The 14,024-nt window shown below is 33.7% G+C and overlaps 1 protein-coding gene across 1 annotated transcript in view; it reads right to left on the bottom strand.

The window, feature by feature from the left end:
• LOC138698957 (cytochrome P450 4C1-like) overlaps window positions 1–14,024 on the bottom strand; it is a 51,635-nt gene that overhangs the window by 12,371 nt on the left and 25,240 nt on the right. Inside the window, exons 4-6 of the mRNA XM_069825151.1 lie at window positions 9,515–9,605; window positions 5,039–5,224; window positions 286–355 (exon numbers count right to left, since the gene is read on the bottom strand). Coding sequence (XP_069681252.1) covers window positions 286–355; window positions 5,039–5,224; window positions 9,515–9,605 — 347 coding nt within the window. The remainder of the gene's footprint in view (window positions 1–285; window positions 356–5,038; window positions 5,225–9,514; window positions 9,606–14,024) is intronic.

Raw genomic sequence — 14,024 nt, 5'->3', positions numbered from 1 at the left:
GCGGAGCATGGAGGGGGACGAACGTAAATGGAATATCGTCGTTGTTCCTGCGATAACTCCTGTGTGAAATTTATCTATTTTCAGATTTTTGCTCTATTAAATAACTTAATTAGTGAATCAGCAAATAATAAAATCTCCTATATGTAATTATTATTTTTTTCTTTCGAAAACGTAAGAATTCACAATCCCCTATGTACGGCTGCCATAGGATGAATAAATGTGTTTTTTCCTCCTTCTGAAAAATGTTCAATGAATGTAATATAAAAGATGTTTCTGTATACTTACTCGTTCACAGCTGTAACATAATCTGAATTTTCGTGTTTCTGTGCATTTACACACGTTCCCATTGCGGATTCTGTGAATTATGGAATCACAATATAAGTAAACGTACACCAATTATTCATAGATTTCAAAAAGGCATATGACTCGGTTAAGAGAGAAGTTTTATATGATATTCTTATTGAATTTGGTATTCCCAAGAAACTAGTTCGGTTAATTAAAATGTGTCTCAGTGAAACTTACAGCAGAGTCCGTATAGACGCTTTTCCAATTCACTCGAGCTAAAGCAAGGAGGTGTACTATCACCTTTACTTTTTAACTTTGCTCTACAATATGCCATTAGGAAAGTTCAGGAAAACGGGGAAGGTTTGGAATTGAACGGGATACAACAGCTGCGCGAATGACTTGAATAAATTAGGAGAAAATCCACAAACTTTTAGGGAAAACACGGCAATTTTACTTGAAGTAAGAAAGGATATATATTTGGAAGTAAATCCAAAAAAAAAAAATATATATATATATATACATATATATATGATCACAACATAGTACGAACTTGAAATATAAAAACTGTAATTTATCCTTTCAAAAGGTGGAAAAATTCAAGTACCTTGAAGCAACAGTAACAAATATAAATGACACGCTAGAGGAAATTAAGCGCAGAATAAATGTGAGAAATATCTGCTACTATACGATTGAGAAGCTTTTATGATACAGTCTGCTCTCGAAAAATCTGAAAGTTAAAACTTATCAAACAGTTATATTACCGGTTGTTCTGTATGGTTGTGAAACTTAGACTCTGACTTTTAAACATGAACAGACGTTAAAGGTATTCGAGAATAAAGTGCTTAGGAAAATATTTGGTGTTAAGAGGGATGAAGTTACAGGAAAATGGGGAAAGTTACACAACGCTGAACTGCACGCATTGTATTCGTCATCTAGCATAGCGAGAAATATTAAATCCAGACATTTGAGATGGACAGGGCATGTAGCACGTATGGGTGAATCTCGAAATGCATTATAGAGTGTTAATTGTAAGACCTGAGAGAAAAAAAAAAACAAGGCGTAGATGAGAGGATAATAATAAAATCGATTTGAGGGAAGTGGCATGTGATGGTAGGGATTGGATTAATCTTTCTCAGGATAGAAATAGATGGTGGGCTTATGTGAGGGGGGCAATGAACCTCCGGGTTTCTTAAAAGCCATTTGTAAGTATGACCTTATAGGAAACCAATAATGTTCATTATCTTAGATCGTGTCCTACTCACAGGCGAAGTAGGTATTCGTCTGAAGAAGATAAGAGGAAGACAGGTAATACAGAAATTGACAATAGAACGATAAAGAATGAAGAAGGAAGAGGATTATATGAAAAAGAATTCAAAAGATAGCAGCTAAATAAGAATCCACACATAGTAATGACTAGACATCGGATTTATATGCACTAAAAATACCTAAAATGCATGCATTTATGCTGTCAAAATCTTTAAAACATCCTCTATTTTCGAAAATATGCACTAAACCAGTGGTTCCCAACCGGTGTGTCGCGAAATTTTGGAATTGAAAAATAAATTTTATGCTATCCAGGAAGTCTCTTTACAACGCATTTTTTTTATTTAAAACGAAGTTTTTGATATGGTAAATTTTATTTTGGGACAGACTTCACTAATGAAACGTGAACACGTGCAACAATGCTCAGTTTAATTTTTCTGCCTGGCGATAATTCGAATGAAAGTGAACACCTGCAACAATGCTTAATAATGAACAGAGTTTAGAATCGTCAGAACATATTAGTCAGTTTCAGTATATAGGCTACGTGTGAGCAGGTAATAGTGCGACTATTTTATCAAAAGTTCTTTATAAGATTTTATCATGGACAAATTTTTAATAAAAAACTCAATCTGAATTAAGTTCTGGGTTAGATGCTAATTCAAACAATGTGATTGAGAGTTTCCTACAAGGTTCGCAAAAACGTACTGCGTTTCGTTATAGCGATGAATACTTGCAATATGGTTTTACGTGGCGTGGAGATGAATATAAACAAGATCCTGAGTGTCTTAAATGCAGAAATGGTTTGTCAAATCAGTCGATGGTGCCGAATAAACTAAAAATACATTTAGAACTGTCGTTTTCAACGTCATGCGTATGTGAATAAGTATTTTCTCTCATGAAAATAGTGAACTCTAAACAAAGTAACAGACTGCTGCATGTTGAAGATGATTTATGTGTTGGTCTGTCACTCATACGGCCACGTATAGAGAAACTTTATGCAACCCACCAAGCGCAGACTTCATATTAATTTAAATAGGTGAGTTTCCAAAAATTGTAATAAAAATCTTTTAACTGACGTTCAGAAGAGACACATTGAGATTTTTGACATATACCTTTGTTTTTTTTTTCTAATGCCACTCAAGTTGCTGCGTTTTTTTTTCTTTTTTAGATTGCGTGTTAACATCAACCTATTCACAACAATGAATGTCCGACACTATATAGAAATTGTTATTAGTGGTCATTTCTGACGGAACGCTCTGGAATGCCATTCCTTCACATTTTTGTTACATTCTTCATCAAGAAACCGAAATAAGTGTGAAAAACTTACTATGTTTTTAATAGGTCCATTATATTTCTTTGAATTCCGCTTAGTCCTCGAAAGACTTAGTTGGACGAATAGGAGGTTAAAAACGACAAAATTTCCGTGCAGTGAACAATAATCATCTCCCCGTCCGAGATAAAATATTCTACACAGTGTTCCATCACTTTTTTCTCCAGAAGAAAAGCACTGGTTGTTATTATTATTATATCATTATTTTTAATAGAAACAAAATAAGTGTGTCGCGATACCTTGGCGTTCAGTAAAGTGTGTCGTCGGTCAAAAAAGATTGAGAACCACTGCACTAAACATGCACTAACAATTTTGATTTTAGGCTTATGCCTTTTGGTAATTACAATGTACATTCTTCTTTATACATCATTCTAATCGTTGTAATTGATTTTCAGTACACAACGATTATTTTCTCCAAATACCCAGGGGTAAGTTTATGACGTTTATTATTTAACACAAGTTTATATGCAGACAAGGATCTTTCCACGTCTACAGATGTAATTGAGCAAAATTTGAAAGCACTTACTAACTCTGGAGAAATTTCTTCTGGAAGCACAATGTTTTCGCCTTGAAGATACCGGTATTTATTCACTAACACACAACTTTAATGTCAGGAGTTCTCCCTAAAACAGCCCACAATTTACCACTTAATTTTTCTGCATACTTTAAGGTATGTATTAACGTTTGAAATGGCGTTTTTATGACTAAAATTTTCTTTGTGATGTTAGCTGCAAAATCCTAGTACAGAGCATTGTACGCATAAACAGCAATAACTCAGTGAAAGAAATTTCAAAATTGAGTAATTTTTAGAAAACATATGGCATTTTGAAGAAATAGAATAATTTTTAATTAATTATTTTTTTAAGGAATAAAAAAGTGAAATTGAAGTTTCTGATATATGGTTATGTTAGTCTACTTTCATATGTTGTCTGATAAATATCTTAAAAAGGTTGGTTAAAAATGTAGATTTTCCTCCAAAACGTTAATACATACCTTAAATGAGCACTCTGAAGTTTACTCTAAACCTCATTCAGGATTGTTAAAAATTCATGTAAAGACAAAACAAATTTTTCTATTTTTGTGGCTTCAGATATAACTTTGAAATGTCCCTTGATTACAGCCAAGTCCCTTTCTAAATATTCACTAACCAATTGAATCGGTTATTGTTGAAAGGAACTAAGTCCACTTTTTAAAGTTTTGAGATAATCGAAAAAAAACTGTTTTGTGGATAATATATCGAAGATTATACCAACATATATTGTACACATATTTTTTATGTGTACAATATATGTTGTTTAATCTTCAATAGATTATCCACAAAACAGTTCTTTTCGATTATCTCAAAACTTTAAAAAGTGGACTTAGTTCCTTTCAACAATAACCGATTCAATTATTCTGTGACAGTTGAATTGACAAAACCTTCAGTTGCATTTAGCGCACGAACGAATTCTGTAACTGCATTGAAATTATTTGAATAGCGAGAGCAGCTTCAATCTACGTACCCCACCTGGTAAGTATTGGCTCTGGGAGTAAAGGGAGGTCTGTATATTTTTATTTGTAAGCATTAAGTCTGAATGGGATTCGCAAACATTCCTGCTTTCAACTGTAAATAGGTAACATCCCTAGTAACATCACGTGGTTTTGTCAGTAGCACGGGGACAGGCTCCTTACAGGTGTCTCCATAGTAAGGACTTTATTATCTTGTCACTAATGTGTTTAAGTATTAATTTTTAAATTGAAAATTAAAAAATACATGTATTAAATGCTCAATTCATGAAAAATAGCGAAATATGCAGCAATATCGGAAATATGCAACAATATGCACTATACAGTAAAACTTCACATACAAAACGGAAGAACATGAAACATAATACAGCAAAAGTTAATTACATATCACAAATGAAAGCAAACTAAATACGCATTTGCGTATAAATTCGATGTCTACTAATGAGTAATGGATTCATCTTAATTCTGTATAGCTGATTAGGAATATCTGCAAGCTGCCTCTTAAAAATTTCATCGTCTTCAGCCGGATTTGAGACGTGAACCTCGGATCTTTAACAAGAACCGAATAGGACCCACAACTCCCTCAACCGCATTGTACGTTAATAACATTGCATTTGCTTTATTCAATTATTATTCTTAGGTCGTTATACTTACCGCAGATTATGTCCAGTGTACAGGCAGAGATGTAGGGGTAGATGTCAAATACCTCTCCTCCAATTTCTTTCTTTAATTTATTTACTAGAATATCACAGTTTTCTGCGAATATTGGGACAAAGTTTTCCAGTATCTTGAAGTGGAAAGAGGATGTGATTAACTTTCTGTGTGAGTGCCATTTTGTCCCTGCGAATGTCACAATGCAAATTTGTTATTAATGCAGTGGGGATCATATTCTTCACAAACAAGTGATGTTTGCAAGTGAAACGTATAGTAATATAAATTATAATAAATTATGATAATTTCTTTACTGACAAGTTTACAAGCTGCTATAATATTAAGGCTATGGAAGGGTAAAAATGACGAAAAAAAACATTAAAAATAGAAATTCGTTTTTAACTCTAAAATATAAAATAATGTTTCATTTTCCTAAATCTGTCCTAATTTTGACACTATGATAATTTAAAGCGTCTCAAGACCAATTTAAAGGGACCAGCGCATGCGTGGGGCTGCAGCTCTTTAACCTGACACTCAGCTGTCAATTTGACAGACTTTGTTCTTCATTCTAACTAATTTTATGTTTCCTTAAGTTTTTACGCTATTTCGCTCTGTTATGTAGGAGAAAAATGTGTGTGGTAGACCTATATAGGAAGAAAGCATATCGACATAATATATCATGTGCATGCTGTACTTTGATACTCGTTTTCTTGATTTTCCAATTTTCAACATTTTGTGACATTAAAATGATCTAATGAATGCACCTTTTCTCCAGTCTCCGTGAAATTTTGCTCAGAAATACACAAATGCATTTGAAGAAAACGGACACATGTGTTTTCTTCTGCTATTGAAAGTATTCTAATCACCATGTGTTGAGTGTGAGATGAATTAAAAAGAATTGAAAAATTAACATCTAAAATAGTAATTTTTTTTTCTTAAAAATACTTGGAAAAGATGTCAAAACATGTGTCATATTTTACATACGTCTATCAGGAATAAATTAAATATAAATTTAAAGAAAAATTATGTATACTTTGAAAATTGGGATAATTATAATTCAGCATTAAAATAATTGTAAGTAAACTTTTTGGAATATAAAAGTAAAACTGTTGTATACTGCATATCCACATTCTAAGAGAAATATGTGGTAAAATTTAAGATCAATTGGCGTAAAAATGTAGAAGGTAGAAATTTCACAGATCTATAGCCTTAAAATTTATTTTCTTGTAATATCTTTCCAAGGGCTTGGAACATAATTCCCTCGAAATGTAAGGGAATGGTACACACGCCTCTCTCCTCCAAGTAACAAGAGCCTTGCAAAAAGAACTGTTGTTACTCTTGGTGGATGGCCGTCAATTTACTTAGTGGGGCACAGTTTAATTTTATTGTTAACAAGTAATTAGGATACCGCACTTTACCACGACACTCCTGTTTGAGAGAAAAGCATAATTTGGCACTTATTTTTTTCTCTCTCTCTATGAGGCTGGAAGAGAAACATCCTTATGCACCGCAATCTGAAGTCTATTTTGCGCCCCCGGGATGAGTTGCAAGCACACCGACCCCGCCTACACCGAACCGACCTAACCGCTATCACCCTGACGACTAGTCCCGTCATCCTTCCAAATCCGTGTACCATTCCACGCAAACAGCACCCCCTCCCACATTCCCCCTCAAACGGTCTGCGCTGTAAGTCCCCTCTCCCGTCTCCTCAACGGTCTGAGGTGTAAGTCCCCTCCTGTCGGGAGGGGAGTGGGCTCCGCTGCAGTGAGCTCTATACTAAACTGGAGGCACAACTCAATGCTTTGAAAGCGTGACGCGAATGCTGAGAGCCTGAGCATATTGCTACCTTTTTCTAACATAGAGTTGTCCTTGCCTCTCTTGCAGTGAATGCTACGTACACAATAACAGTATTTTTATTATTTATTGCGCATGTGCAGCATGAACCTCGCGAAAACGATTGAAACATATTAGTTAGAAAGAAAGACCAATACCATCTCCAAAATGGCGTCTACAGTCACGCTTTGAGACAGGAAAGAGCATTACATTATACGGAAAAATGCCAAAATTTGGTATAAACAAAGTTTCTAAGTTGGCAGACTTTGCCGCAACAATGCAGCCGCCTGCGGATTCAAGGAACCAAAATATTTAGAATAGGACCTTTACCCCTTGACAAATTTTACTCCCGGTTACTTACTCTACCTTTTAATTACTAGTTGATATAAAGAAGCCTTTGTGTTATAGTTTTAGCCTAATTCTTGACTCACGCATGTATCTGTATCCTCAGGAGTTCTGGTGGAAATTTCAGGGTGCCTCTTTAAGGACTTGTACCATTTGTCACCACAATTATTGTCCTTAAAAGGATTTGGGCGATTGTTTTCTTCAAGAAATTCCTTCACACTGGTTTGAAGATCTTTACACCTTGAAAATCCCTTACAGGTGCTTTCGAAGATCCATCCAGAAAAATATTAATGACATAGAAATACATTTTTCAAAAATTTTTTGTTTAAAATTCTAAAAAAGAAAATAATGATCAGAAACTAAATTCGAATGCTTTAATTAAAAATTTTCACTGATCTACAACATTAAACACCTTGATGTTTAAATTTATGTATGCCCAATTGCATTGATAAATCACCTTCCGAGAGAGCTGTCCTCTTCACTGTTAAGAATAGGAGCTGGAACACGAGATGTTTTCGTAAACTTTTTGTTACATCGAAATTGCAAAGCAGCTCTAGGTACATCAAATATTTTGGCTGCAGCTTTAAATGACATTCCATGCTTTATAGCTCGCAGTGCTTCTTTTAAAGTTTCCTCACTGTACCTATGTCTTTTTATGTGGTGCCATGTTGTCCACTGTGAGCTTTTATTTTCAGGTTAGAAACTAGCAGTAGGCCTACTACTCAATCTGTGATAGGAAAAATATAGGCAAACATAGGCCTAACACCAGTTGTTGGCACAAAGTTCTCAAATTATTGGCACCAGTGCCAATTACTGTATTAGATAGAGATGTTACGTTTTAAAAATAGAAATATTATTAGCACCCATAAGTAAAGGAGGACTAATTTGAGAATATTTTATCTAAAAAAAAAACGATTTCACTCATAAACCTCTTTGTTGGCACTACACGCCAACAACTGGAAACTGCGAGTTTTGACACACCATTTATTGGAACCACATTGCCGCACGTAAAAATCCAAGTTACTCAATCTACAATGTATCATATTTCTTTGGAGGCCAAGCTTAAGTTTTGCACCTATCCGGACAAATTTAAAAACGATTACAGTAATAGTTATCTAGGTACAAAAAATTCTCTGCTCTTAACTTACCTCTATGATATCACCAGAATAGAAGAAATAATTTCACAACACTTCCATCTGCAAGATATATCCGCAAAATAACGAGCAAGATATTTTAAAATTAAATTACAGAATAACGAGTAACTGGCTAACGAAATTCGTAAGAAACAGTTGTGCCAATTATTACAATTCCTTAATACCAAATTTTAATTAGGGATGGCAACTACTGGAGGGGTGCTCACAATAGAACAATTTACCCTATACGGTAAATAAGAAATTATGTGAAAATCTCACTAGTTATAAAGATTTTGTCAACAGTAATCTCACTAGAGGTTTTTGATTTTTCTAGAGAAAATCAAAACTCAAGTGGGATTTAATTGACTATTATACGATTAGAAGAAATTCTATAAATATTATAAGAAATAAAGTATATATTCTAATACAATAAAATATTAATCGTTTTACTAAAACACTAAACTGTCTTCAAAATATTATTGTATCATCTAATCATTAGAAATATTCCGCTAGATGCATGCCAGTAGTGTGTTATGATCAGCTGTTCTCTTGTTAATAGTTGTGCCAACTATGCAATCTTTATAGACCCCTATGGACGATTACTAGTCAAGAAGTTTTTGTTGATTTAGTCTCATTTTCATTAAAACAGTTGCATTCCACTTCATTTATCAATATAGGTATATTAAACAAACTCTTATACGTGACTATCCATAATCACATACAGCAGAAGCTATAACATAACCTAAATAATATAAAGAAAATAAATGATGAAAACGTTTTAATTAAAGATGATTGAATAAATGTGAATCAATTTAAAAAGTTCAATTATTGAAAGTACAATGTTGGCAAACAAAGAAACAAATGCTAATAAAGTAATAAAACGAACAAATGGTAGGGAAGTGATAAAATTGTAGGATAAGCAGTCATGATTGGTTCAAACACATCGTTCTGTATCATTTTATTTGTCAAAAGAATAAGACGTAGTAAAAGTGTCATAGTCACTATAATTTTTTATTATTTTTTTAGTTGCAGTCAGAGTCAATACCATTATTCTTTGTTAGTTTCATTTCAGAATTAATATCATTTCAGAATTTTATTTGAGAAATTTTGAAATGTAAGATGAAGGAGCCAAGCTGCAAAATAATGTCTGCACAGACGCGTTCCATACCTGTGGAAGTGAGTAGACCAGTTCCCAGCCAAGGGTGCAGAAACTTGTAGGGTATAGCCTTATCTATCATCTTTGTGTTATTGAGCAGTGCCTGAATTGAAGAAATAAACATGAGAAAGTTCGTTTTTCACATAATTGATTAACTTAATTGCAAAGCACTAACTTCAGGGCTTTTGTGTATGGAAGTAACAAGGGAAGAAGGCCAAGTTTATTTTGGAGGTATAAACCGTATTTAGCTTAATATACGAACAAAATAAATGGTTAATATTGGAAATGTACACTAGAAAGAGAAATAGATCTACCTAGGTTTGCTAGTGCACCTGTTGAAATTTGTGTAACAATGTCATTATTGCCAAGAAGTCGTACTTAGATTAAACATTTAACAAAGTGTTAATTTTAAAAAGCTAGAGTGATTGTTTTAGTTAGTGCTTGATTGAAAGTTGTTGTTTCTTTGCCTACTTCTTTGCTTTGCTGGTTTCTTAGTTTGTTCAGAAATCACAAGAGCAGATATCATTTATCTTGTATTTTTAATTGTACGTTATTTAAATGACGCAATTAGAATTTGAAAAGCAAATAAAAATGTTGGTTTTGAAATTTAAAATTATACATGCGGACGACCAGATTCCGATATCAGGATTGAAAGACGTTTTACAAAAGCATTTTACAATTTTGACAAAATAGCCGTACACTATAAATTAAATATATCTCAAGAAAAAAGAATTGCTTTCTGCGAGAAAAATTCAATAAGGAGGAAAACAATATTATATAATAAAGCAATTGAACGGATAAATATTTTAACTACCTGGAATTCAGCATAAGTAAGTGTTAAAATTACGATTTAGAGAAAAAAAATATTCACATTTCAAAGCATATGTGATGCGATGCTAAGAACTCTTGAAAACAAAACAAGAAGGGATACCCAAATTAAATTTTATAAATTGATAGCAATATCTATTTTGTTGTACGGATGCGAAACATGGACTTTAAGAAAGATTACAAACACATTTAGGTCGTAGAAATAAAATTTCTTCGAGCAGTGGCCGGCTACAAGTTAGTAAATAAAAATAAAAGTTAAGATATAAGGAAAGAGCTGATTATAATCAAATTGATAAATATAGAATAAAACATTTTATACAAGAAGTATTGTAACATTAATACTATTACAAAAAATACCACAAATAATACTAAAAGAAAAGGCTAACCGATTTTACAAATAGTAAATTCTATCTTACGAAATAGATTGATTTAATACAATGTTACAAGATGTGCTAATATTAAATTCATAATAATAAAGACAAATATTTACACACAAAATGCTTAATAAATTTTACAGAAGAAAGAGTTCGTCCAAAGGGCTGGATTCGGGAATAGTACCTAAAATGCCCATTGCATTTCCGCGTTTAATAACAATACTTGAGCGTTGACGCAAATAAGTAGTGCAACGGCGATCACCAGTAATGGAGATCAAAATTTGGCCGAATTGAGGTACCAAAACTTTAGCGTCATGACTCCAAGGACCGAAGGTCTCCACAGCAAAGGGGATAAAGATATAATTTTCTAAAAAATGAGCATACTTATTGACTTTTTTCTTCACGGCTAATTCAGCAGCAAATGCTGCGCGTCTGGAGGTATTCGGCAAAATGGAGCTAGAGTATCAACGCAAGTGGAGTCCCAAAGTAAAGATTTTCCTCTAGACCATCGGGCCGTTTACCATCCGCGCGACTGATACCTGGTGGTTCCAAAAGAGACGGGATGCCACAAGAAGTCAGAGATCTTTCAATGACATCATTGAGTGATGTATGCCGGGAATGCGACCCTTGCTCCTCGCACAGCTGAGTGCATGATGGCCGTAAGTATCAGCAATTCCTCCGCGAATACATTGGTGTGGCTGGCAGAGTTTACAACAAGGCGTAAAGCCATTACGATTTTAAAGGATGTACTATCTATTTGAGTGCCGATGTGAGGAGAAGGTAATGCGTGTAACCAAGTTTCAGACTCACTCTCTTGAAGAGCTAGTAGACGTTCGGATTTAAAGAAGAAAGGAGTTTAGGGTAAATTCGGGTCTGTTGGACAGTCGGGCATGTTGGACACTTTGTACTTTAACGTGTTACCTCGCCACTTGTGTGCACCACATTCTGCTGGAAGTCAATGACGGAAGTAGCCACGAGTGGGGCTACTTCTGTCATTGACCTCTAGCAGAATGTGGTGCCCACAAGTAGCGAGGTAACACGTTAAAGTACAAAGTGTCCAACATGCCCGACTGTCCAACAGACCCTAATTTACCCTATCTAAAATTTTTTTAGAAAAAATAACGTTCCACTGCTTTTGAAATTCAGGATGGGCAGGATGATGAGTGGTTTGTGAGGAAGTATAACTGGGCAGAGCATCACACACATGACAGATTTCAGCTGCATCACCATTATTGAAACGACTGCCCGACACTTGCCAATATAAACCACCAGGAGAAAGGAGCTTTGGACAACCGAGGATCAGATGGTTGGATTTTTTTTTTTTTTTTTTTGAAATCGGAACAAGCATTATGTGCCTAATTCCAAATAGAATTATGAGCAGGGAAATAATAATAATAATAATAATAATAATAATAATAATAATAATAATAATAATAACTAAAAGAACTAAAATAGAAAATTAGCATGAATTACTTAAAGAGAGAGAGATTCTATGTGTCAACTGTAATTCAAGTCAAAATATATGGTGTCACTTTTCATCCTGATCCCTTTTGTTACTCAATCACAATCACTCGATATGATATAAACAGATCCCACAACACCTATAAAACCTACAAGGGAGAGATCATTCCAGTTCTGTGATAGTCAGTTAATAATAAAGTAAGTCCATGTTCACATCGCAGTCCAAATGTTAGGAATTAAAAGTAGACAGCCATATAAAAATTAATTCAATTAATAAGAATATAACTGAATATAATAATAATAATAATAATAATAATATAATAATATAATATGACTGACAATAATTAGTTATGCAACAAGTGGATAAACTTAATGATTATGGCATTAGTGACAATTTTCATGAATGTCATAATAAGATTATCCAGAAGTTGGATACAGTACTTTGTGGCATCTCAGCATTATAAATTGTAGAAAATAAATTATGAAATAATTCGGCATCTATAGTTGATATAAGCGTTGATATGTTCGTTTCGTACGTTCGCATAGATTAGTTGCGCCTGACATTGGCTTTGAATAAAGAGAAATGGATGACGTTGCAAGTATTACAAACTCTAGTTATGTATCAAATGTTATGTTACAAAAGTTCCTTTATTTTGTTAACAGAGTTTCTCTGAGCCACAGAACTGTTTTATGTGAGATTGCAAGAGTGATACAAAATTGTTAAAGATTAGAAATGAATGATACGTTACCTTCTGTCCTGCATTTCATTTCTTGATACATGGTGCGTAGACGTATTAGCGAATACGTCATTTCTATTATTGACATGCGTGCCATAATAAAACGATTACACACGATATTGAATGTAGTAACAACCTGTTTATTATGCTAGGATGGCATAACATATATTATAGAAGGAATTAATTAAGATAACATAAGATACAAGAAATACATGCCAGAAACATGAAATTCTGCTGAGTAACTTTCGGTGTTGGACCCCGGACTCATTTCACCGGCATTATCATCTTCATCTCATTCAGGCGCTAAATAACCTATTCTGTTGATAAAGCTTTGTAAAATAACCTATTAAAATAAAAAAAAACGATGAAATTCATCGCTTGGATTATAGATACCAAGACACAAAATTGCATAAGATGTTGAAAAGTTATTTCTTTTTCAACTGTATGTCACTCTTGTTTGATATAGGTCTACATTTTTAAATATGTATTAACCTCTTATAAAAAATTTAAAAGTTGTTATTCTCCGTTATTCATAGCCCAAACATTCTTCGCACTAATTATACTTCGTTAGGTGTAGATCAACCAAATGAATCGTATAGTACTGACCTCATTTTTAGTCCATCAAATCGTGTGAATAGTTGTAACTCTGATATTGAATGTTTACTTATGAATTTTCTTTGTGTGGTTTTCCACGTGATATACTTTACCAAAGTAGGCCTACCACAGATAGAAAATTTCTTTCTTATAAATAAGAAACAAGATTATAATACAGAATATTTTGTCATATGGAAGTGAAACTTGGTCCATGACAGAACTACACAAAAACAAAATTAGAACAGTTGAATTCGACTATCTTAGGAGAAGTCTTCAAAAAAGAAGACAGGATAAAATTAGAAATGAACTCCTTTGGAAAGAAATTAACGTCACCACATCTGTTGTTAAGAGAATAGAAAATCAAACTCTGAAATGGTATGGACATGTACAAAGAATGGGCAACGAAAGATGACCCCAAAAATATATATCAATGGTCACCCCCAGGAAAAAATAAACGTGGTAGACCAAAATTGAAATGGAAAACCCATGTCAGAGCAATAATGGACGACAGGAATTTGGAAGAAGGAG

Source organism: Periplaneta americana, chromosome 4, assembly GCF_040183065.1.
Source record: "Periplaneta americana isolate PAMFEO1 chromosome 4, P.americana_PAMFEO1_priV1, whole genome shotgun sequence".
Lineage (NCBI taxonomy): Eukaryota > Metazoa > Arthropoda > Insecta > Blattodea > Blattidae > Periplaneta > Periplaneta americana.
The sequence above is the reverse complement of the archived record's forward strand: the minus strand, read 5'-3'. Positions and strand labels throughout refer to the sequence as shown.